At 35.5% G+C, this 22121-nt stretch overlaps 1 protein-coding gene across 9 annotated transcripts in view; it reads right to left on the reverse strand.

The window, feature by feature from the left end:
- Nsd1 (nuclear receptor binding SET domain protein 1) overlaps positions 1-22121 on the reverse strand; it is a 156292-nt gene that overhangs the window by 57845 nt on the left and 76326 nt on the right. For all 9 annotated transcript variants that reach the window (XM_047555064.1, XM_047555060.1, XM_047555062.1 and 6 more), the window contains 3 exons: positions 11333-11454; positions 9016-9286; positions 6989-7098 (listed from right to left, as the gene is read on the reverse strand). In XM_047555064.1, the coding sequence (XP_047411020.1) occupies positions 6989-7098; positions 9016-9286; positions 11333-11454 (503 nt within the window). The remainder of the gene's footprint in view (positions 1-6988; positions 7099-9015; positions 9287-11332; positions 11455-22121) is intronic.

Below are 22121 nucleotides of genomic sequence, written 5' to 3' on the forward strand. Positions count from 1 at the left end.
TCGAGTTCTACAAGACCTTCAAAGAAGAATTCATTCCAATACTTCTCAAAGTATTCCAGGAAATAGAAAAGGAGGGAATCCTACCAAACTCATTTTACGAAGCTAATATCACCCTCATACCCAAACCAGGCAAAGACACATCAAGGAAAGAAATTGTAGACCAATATCCTTGATGAATATAGATGCAAAGATCCTTAACAAAATACTGGCAAACTGTATCCAAAATATATTAAGAAAATTGTGCACCAGCATCAAATGGGGTTCATCCTGGGAATGCAAGGATGGTTTAACATCCATAAATCAATACACATAATCCATCACGTCAACAGACTTAAGGACAAGAATCATATGGTTATTTCAATTGACATAGAAAAAGCTTTCGACAAAATACAACACCCCTTCATGCTCAAAACACTAGAAAAACTAGGGATAGTAGGAACATACCTCAACATTGTAAGGGCTATGTATGCTAAGCCCATGGCCAACATTCTTTTTTTCTTTTTTTTTTGCGGTGCTGGGGATTGAACCCAGGGCCTTGTGCTTGCAAGGCAAGCACTCTACCGAGAGTTATCTCCCCAGCCCCAACATCATTCTTAATGGAGAAAAACTGAAAGCACTCCCTTTAAAAACAGGAACAAGACAGGGATGTCCTCTTTCACCACTTCTATTCAACATTGTCCTCGAAACTCTAGCCAGAGCAATTAGACAGACTAAAGAAATTAAAGGGATACAAATAGGAAAAGAGGAACTTAAGCTGTCACTATTTGCTGACATGATTCTCTATTTAGAGGATCCAAAAAATTCTTCCAGAAAACTCCTAGACATCATCATGAATTCAGCAAAATATCAGGTTATAAAATCAACATTCATAAATCTAAAGCATTTTTATACATAAATGATGAAACATCTAAAAGGGAAATGAGGAAGACAATTCCATTTGCAATAACCTCAAAACAAAATATAACTTGGGAATCAATCTAACCAAAGAGGCAAAAGATCTCTACAATGAAAACTACAAAACACTGAAGAATGAAGTTGAGGAAGACCTTAGAAGATGGAAAGATCTCCCATGTTCTTGGATAGGCAGAATTAATATTATCAAAATGGCCATACTTCCAAAGGCACTATACAGATTTAACACAATTGCAATTAAAATCCTTATGACATTTCTCATAGAAACAGAAGAAGCAATCATGAAATTCATCTGGAAGAACAAAAGACCCAGAATAACCAAAGCAATCCTGGGCAGGAAGAGTGATGCAGGAGGTATCACTATACCAGATCTTAAACTCTACTATAGGGCAATAGTAACAAAAACAGCATGGTATTGACACCATAATAGACAGGTAGACCAATGGGACAGGACAGAAGCCACGGAGACATACCCACATAAGTACAGTAACCTCATACTAAACAAGGGTGCCAAAAACTTACATGGAGAAAAGATAGCCTCTTCAACAAATGGTGCTGGGAAAACTGGAAATCCATATGCAGTAAAATGAAACTAAACCCCTATCTCTCACCCTGTACAAAACTCAACTCAAAATGGATCAAGGGTCTAGGAATTAGACCTGAGACCCTTCACCAAATAGAAGAAAAAGTAGGCCCGAATCTCCATCATGTTGGCTTAGGATCAGACTTCCTTAACAAGACCCCCATAGCGCAAGAAAGAAAACCAAGAATCAATAAATGGGATAGATACAAACTAAAAAAAGTTTATTTTCTCAGCACAGGCAACAATCAACAATGTGAAAAGAGAGCCTACAGAGTGGGAGAAAATCTTTTCCACACACACTTCAGGCAGAGCACTCATCTCCAAAAGTTTATAAAGAACTTAAAAAACTTTATATCCAAAATACAAAGAACCCAATCAATAAATGGGCTAAGGAAATGGGCAGACAATTCACAGAAGAAGATATACGGGTGATCAACAAATGTATGAAAAAGTGTTCAGCAGACCTGTAATTAGAGAAATGCAAATTAAAATCACCCTAAGATTTCCTCTAACTCCAATTAGAATGGCTATTATCAAGAACACAAGCAATAATAAGTGTTGTCATGGATGTGGGGAAAAGGCACAGTCTTACATTGCTGGTGGAGTTGCAAGTTGGTGCACCAATCTGAAAAGCAGTATGGAGATTCCTCAGAAAGCTTGGAATGGACCCACCATTTGACCCAGCTATCCCAACTCCTCGCTTTATACCCAAAGGACTTAAAATCAGCATACTACAGTGATGCAGCCACATCAATATTCATAGCAGCTCAATTCACAATAGCTAGATTGTGGAACCAACCTAGATGCCCTTCAACTGATGAATAGATAAGGAAACTGTGGTATGTATATACAATGGAGTATTACTCAGTCATAAAGAACAGTAAAATTATGGCATTTGATGGTAAATGGATGAAACTGGAAAATATCATGCTATGTGAAATTGGTCAAGCCCAAAAAACCAAAGGTCAAATGTTTTCTCTGATAAGTGCATGACAAAATATAACGATGAGGGGTAAGGAGGGTGGGGGGAGAAGAAGGAATGAACTTTGGATGGTGTAGAGGAAAAAGGGGTGGGACAGGATGGGAATGGAAAAACAGTAGAATGAAACAGACCGTATTACCCTATATATATGTATGATTACATGAATGGCGCTGAATATACATTGTGTACAACCATAGAAATTAAAAGTTGTACCCCACTTGTGTACAATGAATCAAAATGTGTCTGTAAAAATAAAAAAATTTTAATAAAAAAGTAATAAAAATAAATAAAAATTTTTAAAAAAAGAAAATGAGTAGCCTCAAAATGGGGAAAATATTTCCACAATACATATCTGACAAAAGTTGTATATCTCAAGTAGATAAAGCCCCCCCCTAAAAAAGAAAAAAAAAAAAAATCAACCACAAGATGAAACGCCTAATCAAATATAAGTATATATACTTCAACGGTCCCTTCACAAAGATGTAGGAATGGCCATTAAGCGGCTCACCACCACTAATTATTAGGGAAACACAAATAAAAACTATAAAAGATAAATGAAAATACAACACCCATGAAAATGGCAACATTTAAAATGACATAAATGAAATGTTAGTAGAGCTATATAACAACCCTAACTCTGGTATACTGATAGTAGAATGTAAAGTGGCACAACCACTTCAGAGAATTGTATGGCACTTTCTTAAGAAGTTAAAAATGGGGCTGGGGATATAGCTCAGTTGGTAGAGTGCTTGCCTTGCATGCACAAGGCCCTGGGTTCAATCCCCAGCACCACACAAAAAAAAAAAAAAAAAAAAAAAAGAAGAAGAAGAAGAAGTTAAAAATGCAATTCCAGCAATTCCATTTTTATATATTTACATCAAGACAAATGAAACTATATATTCATCAAAGGCTGGGAAAACATATACTAATATTTCATTAATAACTAAAACATGAAAAAGACCCAAATGTCCATCACCAGAACACAGAAGCAAATTGTGATATAATCATATAATGATATATTCTACTTAGTAATAAAATGTAGTACATTATATCATTGTGGAAGTAGCTTAAAAGTATAGGTTGAACAAAAGAAGTTATCATAAAACAAAGCAATATTGATAGCCTTGAATAAGCAGAACTACAGTGATAGAAATAAGAAAGTACTGATTTTAGACAAGAAGGGGGAAGTGACTGTAAGAGAAGCACAGGAGTTGAGTATTGGTACATATATATAATACTAGTTATTGAAGAGACTGATGCAGGAGGAAAAAAAGTTCAAGCTGGTTGTGGCACTCTCATGAGAACCTATCTCAAAACGTCATGAGACCCTAGGTGCAATCCCCAGTATTAAAACACAACCACACACACACACACACACACACACGAGGCAAGGTGAACTTTCTAGGGTGATGAATAAAGATTATATGTACTTTGTTGATTCCTGCATGGTATATAGGATTATCTAAGTCATCCAACAGACCAATTAAAACCTATACATTTTTAACAATACTAATGATATTCCAAGTTTTAAAAAGAGTGTAGCCCAGAAGGAAAAAAAAATTAACAGGTAAAGGATATGTTTGCCTAATATAAATTAAAACTAAATAAACCATACCATACATTTTACATCCTTAAAAATAATATCCCACAAACATGGCAGAGCACACTTTAAATCAGAAATTATAATTTGACAGAGCAAGGTTACACAAGTGAACAAGACATTTGAAGTAACCTACCTTCAAAACCACTAAAATTTGATCTTACTTCTTTGATTCACTTAACTAACTTGAACTGCTACTTTCTGTGAAATCTATCACCTCACCTCTAGCAATAATACAATAACCTCTCATGACTCACCTTGTACAATACTACTAAATACATCATCTCACTGCAAATGTCACATTCATCCTCAAAAACATTCAAATGATTCCCATGGAGTAAATTCATCACAGGCTTATTAGACTACATGGTTCAATGAGTACAGTGAGCAGGAGAGATGAGATTGTCACTAAAGGTTGTACAAACTGCAGAGAAAATTCAGAGGGCAGGATATACACCTAACAATAATTAAAAAGACCAAGTCAAAAGACTGAGAAGAATAAAAGACATACTGTTTTTTTTTTTTTTAAATAAGGTATGAAACAAACTTTATAACACCAAATCAAACAGGTGAATACCTAAAAAAAAAACAAAAAACAATGGAACTAAAATAGCCTTATAGGAGTAGTAGACATTTCTTAGGGAATCAGTTTTCAGCAATTACCTATTATAAAATTAATTAATTTTCTACTTTCATCTGCTATTTAATAATGCTTTCTTGACTACTAAAAACCAACTCTGAAGCCAGGCACATTGGTCCATGCCTGTAAACCCAGCGGTTCGGGAGGGTGAGGCATGAGGATCACAAGTTCAAGCCAGCCTTAGCAATTTAGTGAAACCTAAACAACTTAGCAAGATCCTGTTTCAAAATAAAAACTAATAAAAAGGGATGGAGGGTGTAGCTCTTCAGTTCAATTATCAGGACCCAGGACCCACCACCCCCACACACACACACACAAAAAAAAACAACTTGCAAACCCAGAATCTTAAATTCAAATATTTCTATCACGATGTAACAGAGATAGGTCTTATGCAGGCAAGATAACAGGATAGTGGCCTAGTCTAGTGGCCTTAGTCTAGTGGCCTAAGAGAGCACAGTGATACACAAGTAAGGCAAGGAGTTTTCAGCCCAGGGGCAAAAAAATTATTGTAAATGCAAATTTATTCAACCGTAGAAACTTTTCAAATATTCTCATTTGTAAAGAAAACTTAAAGCCAGTGCACACACATAGCCACGCTATTTCTCAGATTTCTGACAGGTCATATATGCTTACTGGCACTGCATATTTCTTGGTCCATCCTTCCTTATTCACAAGGGATATATTATAAGAACTCCAACAGATGCTTGAAAGGATAGATTACTGAACACTATGTATATATTGTCTCCTACATATACAGACCAATGATAAGTTTTAATGTATAAATTATGCATAGAAAAAGATTAATAATAACTAATTTTAAAATAAATGGAAAAAAAAAAAAAAAAAACAGAAAAATGCACTTGGTGTGGTAGTGCACCCATGTAATCACAGCTACTTGGGAGGCTGAGGCAGGAGGATTCCAAGTTCAAGGCTGGCCTGAACAAATTAGGGAGACCCTGTCTCAAAAAAAAAAAAAAAAAAAGAGAGAGAGAGAGCTGGGAATGTGTCTGTCTCAGTGGCAGAGTGCTTCCTAACATGTGCAGAGCCCTGGGTTCAATCCCCAGTATGGCCAAGGGGGTGGGGGGGGGGAACAGTAATTTCAACAGCATATTATAATAAAAGTTATATGAATGTGTGTATTTCTCTCTCTCTCAAAATATCTTATAATACTATACTCACCAGAGTTAATCTGTCCCCTCCACGTTCTATGCCCTGGTGCCTCCTTTGCACTTTTATGAATGTAGGTTCTATTGGACATCTTTTTCCAGAAGAGCCTGTTTCCATTGCAATTGAAGGCTTGCTTTTGATAGTATCCTTTCCACCTATTCAGATTCTTTAACTGTATTGGAAATGCGGCAGTAGCTTCTTCATCCACAGACATATCCTCTCTAGTAACTTTTAGATTTTTCAGTTCAAAACTATTCCTAAATCTGTGTAACCATCCTTTACTGGCAGTAAATGGTATGATGCCACTTGTATCAGGGGAACAAGTCTTCGTTCAGGTTCAATGCTTTCTGGCACAACACTTGGCCATCAATCAAAACAAGTTTTTTTTTTTTTTTTTTTTTTTTTTTCCCAAATCTTCCACCCATAAAATTAACGCCTTTTCCATCTTAACTAAACACTTATGCAATGTGGCTGTAACTTTTTCAATATATGATGTGACAGCAAAACTAGCATAAATTTCTTCTTTATTCTTCATACTTTGAAAGATGAATCACTGTTACCACAGATCTCAGCAAACTCAAGGTACATTTTTTTCCTTTCCTTATACCATTTTACTTAAAAGGAAGCATACTTTATGGCTTCTTTCAGCAATTCCAAACTCCCAGCAATACTACTCTTATAATGTTGAGGCCATTATTAAGTACAATAAGGGTGACTTGAATACAAACACTACAATACTATGACAGTTGGTCAGGTAACATGGCTACTAGGTGGATCCACAAGTGAGGAGTGCACAATGTGAATATGTTGGACAAATGGATGATTCCTATTCAGAACAGGACAGAGTGAAATGGTGTGAGATTTTTATCATGCTACTCAGAAATATGAACAATTTAAAACTCATGAATTGTATATTCATGGAATTTTCCATTTAGTATTTCAGAATACAGTTGACCACAGTAACCTGAAACTGTGGAAATGGAAACCACAAATAAAGGTGCTACTCCATTATGTTTATCAATGTTAATAAAAAAGCTATTTTTAAAAATTCCATATTTCCTGGGAAATACTTAGACCATTTTAAAATTAACAAAAATAACATACCTTTTTAGAAAAGCCGAGGTCTCCCTTCTTGGGCATAAATCCAGGGTCTAAATCATTCGATTCAAGAAGTTTCTTTGTTGGTTTTCTTTGACGCTTACTTTCATAATTTCCTAAAATACACACACCTTCTCATTAAATGATTTAGAAACTGGGCACAAACTAATTTTGAAAAGAATCTGTATACACAGAATCACAACACTGTGTATTCCTCAGAATCTTATGGGGAGGGTAGGATGGGAATTTATTTATCTTAAAATATTATTTAAAATAATCAAGCAAAAGGCTCTAAATGAAGACACAAACTCCTGAGGATGTTCTTAAGTGTGGATTTTTTTTTTTTTTTTTTTTTTAATCACAGAAAAACTAAGGGAGATGCCAAAGACTTGAACTGCATTTACAGCAATTAATGTGTGGTAAGAACAAAAGAAGAAGAAATGAAATAAAACCTGGACTGTGGGTAAAATGGACCACAATTTTAATTTTTTCTCTCCCCCTAAATAAATAAGAGACACTTACTTTAGTTTAGTAGTGATAAGAATTACATACAAAAACATAATAATAGGACTTGGCACAAAAATTGAAAGAGTTAAAGATTTATCCCCTATTCTTTAAAAAATCTTTTTTTTTTTTTTTTTTGGTGGTACTGGGGATTGAACCCAGGGCCTTGTGCTTGTGAGTAAGCACTCTACCAACTGAGCTACATCCCCAGCCACTAAAAAATCTTTTTGGGGGCCAGGTGCAGGGCTATACACCTGTAATCCCAGCAATTCAAAAGACTAAGGCAAGAAGATCACAAATTCAAAGCCACCTTCAGAAAATTAGCAAGATTCTGTCGAAAAATGAAATAAAAAGGGTTTAGATTATAACTAAATGGCAGAGACTCTCTGGGTTCAATTCTTGGTACTACCAAAAAAAGAAATTGTTCTGGGCTACAGATGTGTCTCAGAAGTGGAGCACTTGCACGATGCTAGGTTCCAACCCCAGCATAGCACTGCACTGCACAAGTATGTGGTCAAAGCCTGATTGTCATGGCACAATTAAAATTTTTTAAAAAGGCTTTTAAAAAATGAAGTTTAAATCCTTGATGCTGCCTCAAAGCATAAGCAGAATTAGGTTTCTTTTGTCCCCTCTATTCAAAGAAACTCTCACAAGCTACTATTGGGAATGTAAAAAGGAGTTTTATCTAAAATTTAAAAGCAAACAGAAGAGAATTCTTCACATATCTGGGCTGACTAAAACATTCAATAGTGCAAAGGTAAATGAGACACTACATTTATATCTAACTCTCCCTAGGTAACGTGTTAAGAATGATAAAGTGAGCCAGAAGGCACACACCTGTAGTCCTTATTATGAAGGAGGCTGTGGCAGGAAAATTGCAAGTTCAAGGCCAGCTTGGGCAACTTACCAAGACCCTGTCTCAAAATGAAAACTAAAAAGGACTGGGGATGTAGCTCAGTGGTAGAGTACCCCTGGCTTCAATCCCTAGTATGGAAGGAGGGGAAAAAAGAATGATATAAAGATAAGGAACTAGTAATGAATTAACTTATAGGAAATATTTATGCTTCTTAACTCCTTACTATGTATGTATTCAGGCATATAATACTACACATTTTTACTACACTATGATCTCCATTTTATAGATATGAAAACAAATTCAGAGATTAAAGAATTTCCTAAGTAATACAGAAATTGGTGGAGCTATAAACACAGCATAGATTTCAAGCACTTATTCCACTAATGTCCAATGCCTATCTTTTCCTGCTTATTCACATGGTGGCTGAATGATAACCATGAAAAGCAATAATGAGCAATCAAGGTAGTTCTTAAAACATGTCTTTTTGAGAGTGTACCATAAATTAGTTCATGGTCAGAAAGTATACTAAAAAACCCACTATTTTAGGAATATCCCAGGATGAAAATGTGTTTGTTGCACATAGTTAAAATGTTAGCTTTACATCAAAACATACTACAAATCTGTTGCCTCCAATCATATCCACTTACACACTGAGACCCCAACCCCACCTTACCTGGTGTTTTAACAAGCAATTCCTCAGACTCAAGGGCAGGTCGTAGGGAGACTTCTGGAGCCACAGGAACAGACAAAGTTAGCTGTGGCAACTCAGCATGTCCACCTCCAAGTTCTGACTGAGCCAAGGGTCCCTCCAAAAATGGAGCCTCCCTTTCAAGAACTGGAGGCTCTTCTTTGGTTGAAATCAAAGAATTCTCATCCACCTGCTTGTTCTGAGCACTAGTTCGACATCGGGCTACAAGGTTTTCTTCTTCGCAGCGGGAACTTACCTGAGGAAAAAGAAAAAAAGAAACACTAGAATCCCCAAGTCAAAATTGCTAAAATTTGCCAAAAAGAATAGTGCATTCGAAAGAAATGAAATTTTGACACAAACTACAAGGTGGATAAACCTTGAGAACATACTGAAGGAAATAAGCCAAAGAGACAAAATTTCAAGTGTTTCATGGTTCCACTAATATGAGCTATGTAAAAAATAAAAATTCATGGACAAAAAGTAGAATTGTGGTTGCAGGGGCTGAGGGGGAAAGGGAATTATTGGTTGCTGGGTACCAAGTTTCATTTTGAGAATATAAAATGCTCTAGAGAAGGAAGACTGGTAATGATGATTGTATAACAATGTAACCATACTTAATGTCACAGAAATGTACACTTAAATTAGTTAATGTGGTAAACTTTTTGTTATATCTGTTTTATAATTTTAAACAAACAAAAAATAGGGTTCATTGAGATACACAGAAGCTACAAAAACTCCTAAGTCCATAACAATAATCCAAGAAAGGCAAAGAGCTTCCCCAATATGTCACCAGTTAAATGACTACAAGTTCCTTAATCATAATTAGTAATTAGTAGGAAAGAAAGAGGCACAATAAGTGCTTCAGATAATAAAAGAGATTCAAGCTAAAAATAGAAGAAATAATAAAATCTCCAAATTTTCATTGTATAAACTCTTAACAAAATTATTGACAAAGCCAAGGATATTCAATTGGTATTTTTTAAAAAATAGCAGAGAAATGGATAATGAGGAACAAAACAATCCTTTAAAACTAAAATAATTACACACGTCCTGCTTCCTGATAAAAAGGGGTAAATAAAACTTAAAGGAATGAGTCACCACAATGGACAAGTTTATAGTATAAACCTTCTAATGCCATGCGATATGTAAAATATCATCTATAAACTAAAAATTTTAACTTCCCCTTAAAACGACTATAGGTAATAAAGAGACAAAAAAGTGAGGGCTGTGAGGAAGCAGTCACAAATACAGAAAGGAGATATTCCATAGGCCAATATTAGCTAATTTTATAAGATGCAAAACTGTTAAAATGATTATAAAGGAAATTATTTTTCAGAGATGCATATTAAGGTGTTCAGGGATATACTGTCAAAAAGTCTCTCTAGCTGGGGATGTAGTTATATAGTAGAGGGCTTGGATTAGAATGTGCAGTATTGTGGGACTGATCCCAGTGGCACAAAAATCAAAACAAAAATAAAATGCCTCATTTAAAATACTTTACTTTAAAATCTACTCAACACTACATGATAACAACATTCCTAAGTCATTAAATAGTCTTCAAAAGCAAAGAGGGGGAAAATATATGTAGAGCAAGGTGTGGTGGTACACACCTGTAATCTGTCAGGGATTCAGGAGGCTGAGGTAGTAGGATCACAAATTGGAGGCCAGGATTGGAAATTTAGCAAGACCCTGTCTTGAAATAAAAATAAAAAGGGCTGTAGCTCAGTGGCAGAGTGCCCCCCACCCAACCTGCCTGCCCCCTGGGGGGGCAGGGGGGTTCAATCCCAAGGAGGGAAGTTTGAAAATCAAGAAAAGGCAGGCAGGCAGGCAGGCAGACATAATAGACATAGGGCTGGGGGGGTATAGCTTAGTGTTAAGAGTGCTTGCCCAGCATGTCCCCGGGGGATTGTTTTGTTATATTTTTGTTTTGGGTACCAGGGATTGAATCCAGAGGCACTTAACCACTGAGCCACATCCCAGTCCTTTCTTGTACCTTATTTAGAGACAGGGTCTTGCTAAGTTGTTTAGGACCTAAGTTGCTGAAGTTAGTTTTTATCCAGCATCAAAAAAAACAAAAAGGGGGGCGCGGGGGGGGGGGGGGGAGGCAGAAAGACCACATATATAGACAGATAACACAATATAAAGAATTAGTTACACATTTCTCTTAAATAATTAATAAAGATGTTTTAAAAACTGAAAAATCCAAATTCCAATTCAGGAATTTATTGCCTTGAAGACAAAATACAATATTGAAGACAAAATAAGAAGTATAATAAAAGTTTGTTGAATCACTGTCACATACCTTGTGTACCTGTTCCTGTACCTTCTTTTTTTTCTTAGGAGCAAATATCTGATCATATTCTTCTGTATATTCCAGAAGCCACTTGCTGGGCTTCCTAAGGCGTTTCTTCTCAGACCGCACAGCTAGAAGGAGAAATAAGTTCAATACTAACTAAAAAGCTGCAGGGAAATTCACCATTTTCCTAAAACCATATTCACACTCCCAAAAGTACCAAGATGGGAAACACATAGCAAACAGATTCTAGTTTACATTGTAAAAGGAACAAAACTATTTGCTATGTTGTATCACAACAAAATTGCAGAAGGGGAACTTTCATTATTACACATACACATACCATACACACAGCTATCCGATTTTAAGGAAAAAGTTAAATTTAAGCTAACATCCTGTAGTGACCAACATCAGTCCAAATAAACCTAACATAAAAATATACATCATGGGTTATTTTTAGTAACATCTCTGAGCCAGGTGCAATGGCACACTCCTGTAATCACAAACTACTCAGGAGCTTGAGGCAGAAGGATGGCAAGTTCAAGGCCAGTCTTGGCAACTTGGCAAAACCATGTCTAAAATAAAAAATAAAAAGGGACAGAGATGTAGTTCAGAGAAGAGCACCTAGTTGTAAATCCTCAGTACTGTATTAAAAAAAAAAAAAAATGAAGATCTCTCTGGATTATACAGAATATTATAGACACTGAGATAAATTTACCTAATCAGCACTACCACTTTAGTTTCAAAAGCACTTTATAATTACTTCATTAATTTTCCACCAGAACTGCAGTGAGTTTCATATTAGAAATATGAATAACAAAAATACAAAAATATCTAAATGTATGTCATTACCACAATGTGATAAAAATATATGCACAAGACAGAAGAGTAAATACAGTGTCCTTCAGTATTATTGGGGTGTTGTTCTAGGAATCCCAGATATCAAAATCTGTAGGTGCCCACGTCCCCTCATATAAAATGGCATCACATTTGCATATAATCTACACTTATCCTCTCCTATACTTCAAATTATTTACCCATTACTTATATAGTCCATTTTATAGAAATAATTATTATCCCCTTAACAATAACTTTTTTAAAGTGTCTGAACACGTTCATTACAGATGCAATTTCCATTTTGCAATTTTCTCCCCTAGGACTGAACATTGAACTAGGGCACTCTACCATTGAGCTATATTCTTATTATACCTTTTTATTTTGAGACAGGGTCTCACTAAGTTTCTAAGGCAGGCTTCAAACTTGCAATCCTCCTGCTCTGGCTTCCTGAATTGCTGATATTACAGGATCAACAGTTGGATGAATCCACAGATTCATCAAGTTGGACAAAAGCACAAATGTGCGTAGAACCCACGGATATAGAGGGACAACTACATTGTATATTTCTTTGAATTAATAGTTGAAACAAATATCTCTTAAAACTTCCCAATAAAACTTTGTTTTGTGCTGGGGAGGTAGGTGAGGGCACTTTTTGGGAACAGAACTAACGCCTACATTCCTACAAAATGGAAGGTAATGTCTACCCAGGAGGCAAAAGGCATTTCATGAAGTTATGATGACCTCTGGAAGTTGTTGCTACACGGTTGAACGTGGCACTGCTGATATTCTTTACAATAAAAGGAAAGCAATAAGCCCAGGAGTCCAAAGTAACCTGGCCAATAAATTGAGAACCCCATCTCCAAAAACACCCCCAAAAGTTGAAACCAAGAAGAAAAGGGTCACATGTAAGCACTAGCTTCACAAAAACACCTGCTTCTTAGCACTTAGAAATGAGCCATAAAACCTTTTACTAGGGCAAGATGCTTAGACAGTTTCATTTTACTACTAGTAAATGCTGTAATTTGATAGCAGTAAATACTGGTAATTTACTACCTTTTATGTTATTTAAAATTAATATTAAAAGCTGAAATAGTTATTAAAATTGTATGCCTGCATTGCTCCAAATAAAATTATGTGGCTAGTTAAAACATGAAAATCATTGGAATTTTCCTAACTTTTCCATGGTAAGCAATAAATCTATAAATGACCCAAAGTGGAGAGATTTTTCCCAAGCAATTATTTCAAAAGAAATTAAAACCATAAGCCAAGTAATTATTTCCTTCAAATAATAATGTTTGAACACCTCATTTAGGTAAAAAAGAAATAAGTCAAAAATACAAGTTGGGATTAAACACACACATTCATACCTATGACAGTTAATGGCAATTACTTTATGTTCTGAGGTAAGTTAATTATGCTTCAATAAATTCCCATCTACATCCCACCCAAGCTTTCAAACACCAATGACATTTTAATAGAAAAAAAGAACAAAGAAATGAAAGGAAATAACGGGAGAGTTACTATGTACCAGGTGATGTTAAGCCAATTACCATTCAAGAATGGTATCATATTTGCATATAACCTACACTTATTCTCTCCTATACTTCAACTTGTAACTTAGAGAATAATATGCATTTTATTTTTTGCTAGACCCAAAAGGTATAAAATAATAATAAATTGCTGAAAAATGTTCTAAATATTTATTCTCACTGTGAGCTTTACTTCCTTTTAAGAAGACCAGTAAATTTTGAGAGATCATCCTACATTGAACAATAACCAAGAAGCCCTGAACCAAGAACAATTTGCCCTGAGTTTTGGTGCCTACTGGGAAAACTAGAACCAGAAGTAATAAAGCAAGACCAGGGATAAGGGTATAGTTAAGAGATAGTGTGTGTGCCTAGCATACTTGAGTATGTGGGTTTTATCTCCAGCACTGTGAAAGAAAAAAAGACCCGACCAGAGAGAAAAACAAAGGCATAAATTCCTTAATCTTAAATTAAATTGAGAAATCAGAAGGAAAAAAAAAATCTGAAAAGACAAGGACACATCTTCATACCAAAGAATTCTCTCCTAATCTGGCACACGCCTGACATTTCAACTAAAAGCCAACTAAATAATCCAGAACAATGATACTGAAAACCTTCTCCTAAAAGAGCAAATGAATTAGGAAGGCCACAATGGGTTACAGCAAATTATTAATTTAAGAATTTACCGGGGGCTGACGTTTATTGTAGCTCAGCAGTAGAGCACATGCTCAGAATGCATGATTCCCTGGTTTCTATCCCATGCACAACAAAAACAAAAAGACAAACAAAATTCCTCCTACCCTATGTTACAATACATTTTGTCAAGTCAATATTATCCTGATACTAAAATTAGATAAAAGAAATCACACAAATACACATACAAAAAACTACAAAACATCATCCCTTATGAGAATAACTGAGGGGCTGGAGCGATAGCTCAGTTGGTAGAGTGCTTGCCTTGTAAGCACAAGGCCCTGGGTTTGATCCCCAGCACCAAAAAAAAAAAAAAAAAAGAGAGAGAGAGAGAGAGAATAACTGAAAAAAAGTTCTCAAAAAAGACAGACAAACCAAAACCAGTAATGTAAAAAACACCACGGACCAAACAGGATTTATTGCAAGGTTGCAAGTTCAAAATACAAAAATCAATCAGTGTATTACATCATGTCAACAGAATAAAGAGGGAGTGGTCTCAATAGGTACAAAAATATATATCATGAATTTGACAAGTAGGACTACAAAGGAATTTTCTCACTATGAAAGTAATCTACTAAAACCACAACTAAAGCTGGACAAAGTGGAACATGCCTGTAATTGCAGCAATTTGGGAGGCTAAGCCAGCAGAATTGAGTTGAAGGCCAGCATGAGCAACATACCAAGATGCTGTCAAACAATAAATAAATAAATAAAATAGAGCAAGCATCTAACATTTTGGCTATTCAGAGAGCTCTCCCTTTTCTACAAAGCAACAAAAAAATTGAGAACTTAGAAATCATTCCTTAAATATTTACAATTTATTTTCAACACTAATGACAAACCATGCAATAAGGAAAGAATATTCTTTTCCAATCAATGATGCTGAGAAAAGTCAATATCAACATACAAAAGAATAGTTAGACCCCTGACACCATACTTTAAAAAAAATGGATCAAAAGTCCTAGAAGAAAACATATAAATCTTCAAAGGTTATACAAAGGTTCTTAGATATGACACCAAAAAGCACAAGCGAAGAAAGAACAGACTTAAATTAAAAAAAAAAAAAAAAAAAAAACTTTACATGTTGTGCTTCAAAGTATATGATGATCAAGAAAATAAAAAGACAAGCAAAAAACCAGGACACAATATTTACACATCATATCTAATGAATGTATATCTTGAATACATACAGAACACCATTATTTGTAAAAGCCAAAGAGTAGAAAGAACCTCAACATCAACCAATGGATGGATAAATAAAATATGGTTCATATGGAATATTATTCAGTATAAAACGATACGAGGGATATCGACAAAATGTCAAAAGAGGAATTCCCAGTTCTTGTTCCTTCACAGAGATGCTGAATTAACAATACATGGTTGAAAACCTTTATAAGACCTATAGAAACCAATTAAGAAGTTGCCATAGGTGAGCACAAAGACAACCACAATAAAAAGGGGAAAGGGCTCTTTAGAGCCCTTTGATGGGCACATAGTGGCCCATTCCTATAATCCCAGCTACATGAGAAGTTCAAGGAAGAGGATAGACAGTTTAAGGCCAGCTTGGGCAACTTAGCAAAATCCTGCCTCAAAATAAAATTTTTTAAATGTCAGGGAACATAGTTCGCAGGTAAAGTACTTGCCAAGCATGTGTGAGGTTCTGGGTTCAATCAACTGTACTGGAAGAGAGAGATTTTTTTTAAAAAGGGACAGCAGGGGGAAGTTGTGCACCAATCAGTGATTGCCCTTCCCCTAATCCAGTACAGATCAGATCCAGTGGCAGTTTCACCTTATAAGGTGCAGTTGGAGAGTGTGGAGGTAGACTGGGAAGGGAAGAACTGAGCAAGCAACCAACATTTTAGCTATTCAGAGGGCTGCCCCATGAATTAGTTTCTTTCTCAGTGATATGGCCTGCTAACAGAACTGGCAAAGTTAGGATGCCTCGGGTTGCTGAAAATAAGGGGAATTAGAACCAGAGTATTTACCATGCAAGAGACCTCACAAAATTTAAAAGGCCACAAACTTATGACTTCTCTTGCAGAAGGAAAGAAGAATGGAGCATGGATACAGTTTAGATTTTTCTGAGAGCTGCTTCAGGCATAGGATCCGTGTCACCTGACTTTGGAAGCTGACAAGGTCACAAAATACTTTAGATGCCAAGAGGTTACTGAGAAAAAAAGAACAGGCAGCTTTCTGAATTAGCACCAGAAAATCTGCAGTACAACAGACACCAGAGGGAGCAAAGACATCACCAAAAAACAAACAAACAAACAAACAAACAAAACAATAAACCTCCCCACATGGGAAACTACATGCACAAATCCAAAAGTCATATTCCCTCCAAAACAGGATTCAGATATTTAGCCAGGGTAACTGGTAAAGCTCTTCTGTATAAAGCCAGTCTGTAACGATTAAGGGAAGTAGCTATTTTCTTTCAAATGTATAAAACTCAAGCAAATCATAGAGCACATGAAAAAGGAAATGTGGCCCAATAAAGGGAAAGACAAAAAATTTCCACAAATGAACCCCGAAGAAACAGACATCTATGAATAACCTAACAAAGAAGTCAAAATAATTGCCTAAGAAACTAATGATAACCACAACGATGTGGTGAGGCATACATGCAATCTGAGCAACACAGGAGGCCAAGGCAGGTACATTTCAAGTTCCGGGTTAGCCTTGGCAACGCAGTGATACCCTGTCTCAAAATAAAATTTAAAATGGGGCTGGGGATAGAGTTCAGTGATACAGTACTGCATCCCAGATTCATTTCCCAGTACCACTAAGAAAGAAAGACGAGAACAGATAAATTCAGTTGCTGAAATCGGGAAAACAATCCATTAAAAAATGAAAATACAAACAAAGAGCAGTTACTGAAAAAGAATTTCTAGTGCTATGGAGGTAGCTCAGAGGTAGTGCGCTTGCACAGCATGCACAAGGCCCTGGAATTGATCCCCCAAAACCACAGAAACAGAACAAAAACCCTGAAACTTCAGAACGCAACTGAATTGAAATTTTTACTACAGGAATTCAACAGTACACTTAATCAAGCACTAAAATGAATCAGCAAACTCAAAGACAATTAATTTGAAATTATAGAATCAAATGAAGTATATGTTAAGGATTTATATGGTACAATTAAGTGGACCAATATAGTACATATTATAGATGTTACAAAGAGAAAAGAACTGAGAGCTTAAAGAAATATTGACCCAAGACTTGTAAGATTTCCCAAATCTTAGGAAGAAAAGGACATTGAAACTATAGCTCAAAATTCCAACCAGAATGTACTCAGAGGTCCACACTGAAGCTGGGTGCCCTCACACATACCAATAATCCCAACTACTTAGGAAGCAGAAATTTTTACTAAAATTCTACTGATGTAGAAATACTTTCCCACACAAACAAAAGCTAAAGAAGTTCATCACTAGACCTACCTAAAGAAGGTAAAGAGAGCTCTCCAAGTTGAAACAAAAGGACACTAGATATAAAAATTAAAAGCTTGTTGGTAAAGATGAATCTGTATACAAATACCGGAACACTGTAATGTTGTTGCATAAAACCACTCCTAATAACAGTATAGAATTTAGCAAACAAAAACATAAAAATAAGTATACCAATTAAACTATGTTAATGTATATACAATATAGATAAATACAATTTACAACATCAAAAACAAGTGAGAATGGGAAGATGTAGAAGACTGATATTTTGCCAACCACATGCTTGTAATCCCAGCAATTTGGAAGGCTAAGGCAGAAGGATCACAAGAGGCCAGTCTCAGCATATCAGCAAGGTCCTAAGCAATTTAGACCCTGTCTCAAAATAAAAAAATAAAAAGGACTGGGGATGCTGATCAGTGACAAAGCGACCCTGGGCTCAACCCTCAGTACCACATACGTACGTCATAAAAAAGAAGGGATAAAATTTTTATAGACATCAAAATTTTTATTTAACAACTTAAGGTGTTAACAGTGTAAAGAAGATTATCATGTTTCATATATGTCCAATGGTGGGCTGGGTTTGTGGCTCAGTTGTAGAGCACTTGCCTGGCATGTATGTATGAAGCCCTGCATTTGCTCAGCACTGCAAATAAATAAGTCGAATAAAGGACCATCAACAACTAAAAAAAAATTATAGATATATATATATATCTCCCAAAGTAGAAAATGCCTATAGAAGATACAAAATGAAATTGAGAAGGGAAAAGGTCATGTCAATACAAAACACACAAAAGGAAGCAAGGTAGGAAAAAGCACAACCAGCTACACCACACACAAAGTGTAATTTTAAAATTGGTAATACTAATTCCTTCCTTATTTTAAATGTAAATGGCTTAAAGGTTCCAATGAAAAGATGGTGCAGGGATGCAAGGTTCGTTCAACATATGGAAATCAATAAAAACATAATATAATCATATTAACAGACTTAAAGAAAAGAATTATACATATGATTATCTCAAGAGACATGGAAAAGGCACTTGACAAAACAGTACCTCTTCATGTTCAAAACACTAGAAAAACTACAGATAAAAGAAACAAACCTCAACATTGTAAAAGCTATCTATGCTAAGTTCAAAGCCAACATCAGTCTAAACGGAGGAAAAACTGAAAGCATTCCCTCTGAAAACTGGAACAAGACAGGGATGCCATATTTCACCATTTCTATTCAACATCGTCCTTGAAACTCTAGTCAGAGCAATCAAACAGAGGAAAGAAATTAAAGGGATATGAAAAGGAAAAGAAGAACTCAAACTATCACTATTTGGCAATGACATGATTCTATATTTAGAAGATCCAGGGAGGGGTGGGGGGAAGGGAAAAAAATAACAGAATGAATCAAACATTACCCTATGTAAATTTATGATTACAGAAATGGTATGCCTTTACGCCATGTACAAACAGAGAAACAACATGTATCCCATTTGTGTACAATAATTTAAAAAATAAATAAATAAATAAATAAATAAATAAATAAATAAATAAATAAGAAGATCCAAAAAATTCCACCAGAAAACTTCTGGAACTCATAAATGAATTCAGCAAAGTGACAGGATATAAAATCAATACCAATAGATCAAATCCACTTCTATACATAAGCAATGAATCCACTACAAGAGAGAAATTAGGAAAACTACCCCATTCATGATAGCCTAAAAAAAAAAAAAAATTGAGAATCAGTCTAACAAAAGAGGTGAAAGACCTCTACAATGAAAACTACAGAACACTAAAGAAAAAAAACTGAAGAAGACCTCAGAGGATGGAAAGATCTCCCATGCTCTTGGATAGACAGACTTAACATTGACAAAATGGTCATACTACCAAAAGCACTACACAGATTTAAAGTAATTCCTATTAAAATTCCAAAGATGTTTTTCACAGAAATAGAAAAGAGTCATGAAATTCATTTGTTAAGATAAGAGGCCCAGAATAGCCAAAGCAATCCTCAGCAAAAACAGTAAAACAGGAGGCATTACAATACCAGACTTTATACTACAGAGCAATAGTAACAAAAACGGCATGATATTGGCACCAAAATAGACATGTAGACCAATGGTACAAAATAGAAAACACAGAGACAAACCCACATAAACAAAATTATCACATACTAAACGAAGGTGCCAAACACATACACTGGAGAAGAGATAGCCTATTCAACAAATGGTGTAGGGAAAACTGGAAATCCATATGTAACAAAATAGAATTAAACTTCTATCTCTCATCCTGCATGAAAATCAACTCAAATTAGATCAAAGACTTAGGCACTAGAACAGAGACCCTGTGCCTAATAGAAGAAAAAGTAGGCCCAAAGCTTTATCAAGTTGGCTTACGAACTGACTTCCTTAACAAAACTCCTAAAGCACAAGAAGTAAAATTAAGTATCAATAAATGGGATGGATTCAGACTAAAAAGCTTCTCAGCAAAGGAAACAATAATGTGAAGACAGAGCCTACAGAATGGGAGAAAATCTTTACCATGCCCAACTCAGATTAAGCACTAATCTCTAGGATATATAAAGAAATCAAAAACTTAACACCCCCCCCCAAAAAAAACAATAAGGAACTTAACAGACACTTCACAGAAGATATATAATCAATCAATAAACATGAAAAAATATTCATCTCTAGCAATTACAGAAATGCAAATCAAAATTGCTCTAAGATTTCATCTCACTCTAGTCAGAATGGCAATTATCAAGAACACAAGCAATAATAAGTGTTGACAAGGATGTGGAGGAAAAGATATGCTCATATATTGCTGGTGGGACTGCGGATTGGTGCAACCACTATGGAAAGCACTATGGAAATTCCTCAGAAAACTTGGAATAGAACTCCTACTTGATCCACCTTATCCTACTCCTTGGTTTATAACCAAAGGACTTAAAATCAGCATACTACAGTGACACAGTCACATTAATGTTTATAGGAGTTCAATTCATAATAGCTAAACTATGTAACCAACCAACATGTGCTTCAACAGATTAATCGATAAAGAAAATGTGGTCCATGAACACAATGGAATATTACTCATCTTATAGAAGAATGAAATTATGGTATTTGCAAGTAAATGGATGGAGCTGGAGAATATTATGCTAAGTGAAATAAGTCAATCCCAAAAAACCAAAGGCAGAATGTTTCCTCTGATAAGCAGATGCTGATCCATAGTGAGGGTGGGGATAGGGAAGAATGAAGGAACTCTGGACTGTGCAGAGAGGAGTGAGGGGAAGGGTGGGGTGGGTGGGGATGGATAGGAGGTATATTGAGACAGACATTATATTCTATATACACAAATGATTACACTACTGGTGTGACTCTGCACCATGTACAGCCAGAGGAATGAGGAATTATGCTCCATTTGTGTACAATGTATCAAAATGCACAAAAAAATAAAATAAAAGATAGGGTGGCTAAACAGATTAAATATGATGTAATTATATGTTATCTACAAAAGACTCACCTTAAAATTGTAGGACACATATAGGTTGAAAGTTAAAAGGATGGAAAAAAGATATTCTCCTCAAGAGGGAGACAAAGAAGAACAGAGATGGCTGTTCTTATATCAGACAAAATATACTTTAAAATAACAAACTGCCACAGGAGACAAAGGACACTATACAAATAAATTAATTCACCTAGAATGTTTAACATGAGAACACCCCAAAATGAAGCAAACAATGATAGAATTAAAGGGAGAAACAGTTCCAAGAAGAGATTTTAATACCCTACTTCACACAATAATGGTGAGTGCAGTCATACAGAAGATAAACAAGGAAACCAGACTTCAACAACACTACAGACCAACTGAACTTAATAGACAGAAAATCCCACTTGACAGCAACAAAGTACATATTCTTCTAAAAGGCACAGTGAACATTCTCCAAAATAAATTACTGAGTCATAAAACAAGTCTTATGAAATCTATGAAGATGGAGCCCGGCACGGTGGCGCATGTGGGTAATCCCAGCAGCTGGGGAGGCTGAGACGAGAAGACTGCACATTCAAAGCCAGTCTCAGCAAATTAGCGAGACCCTAAGAACTGAGACGCTTTCTCTAAATAAAGTACAAAAAAAAAGGGCTGGGGATGTGGCTCAGTAGTGTCCCTGGATTCAATAACCATTACTAAAAAAAAGAAACAAAGAAACCAAGAAAAAAATCTATGAAGACTAAAATCATATCAAGTTCTTTTCCAACCAGAAAGAAAAGAAACTAAAAATCCATAGTACTATGAAAACCTGAAGTTACA

Source organism: Sciurus carolinensis, chromosome 6 (genome assembly GCF_902686445.1).
Source record: "Sciurus carolinensis chromosome 6, mSciCar1.2, whole genome shotgun sequence".
Lineage (NCBI taxonomy): Eukaryota > Metazoa > Chordata > Mammalia > Rodentia > Sciuridae > Sciurus > Sciurus carolinensis.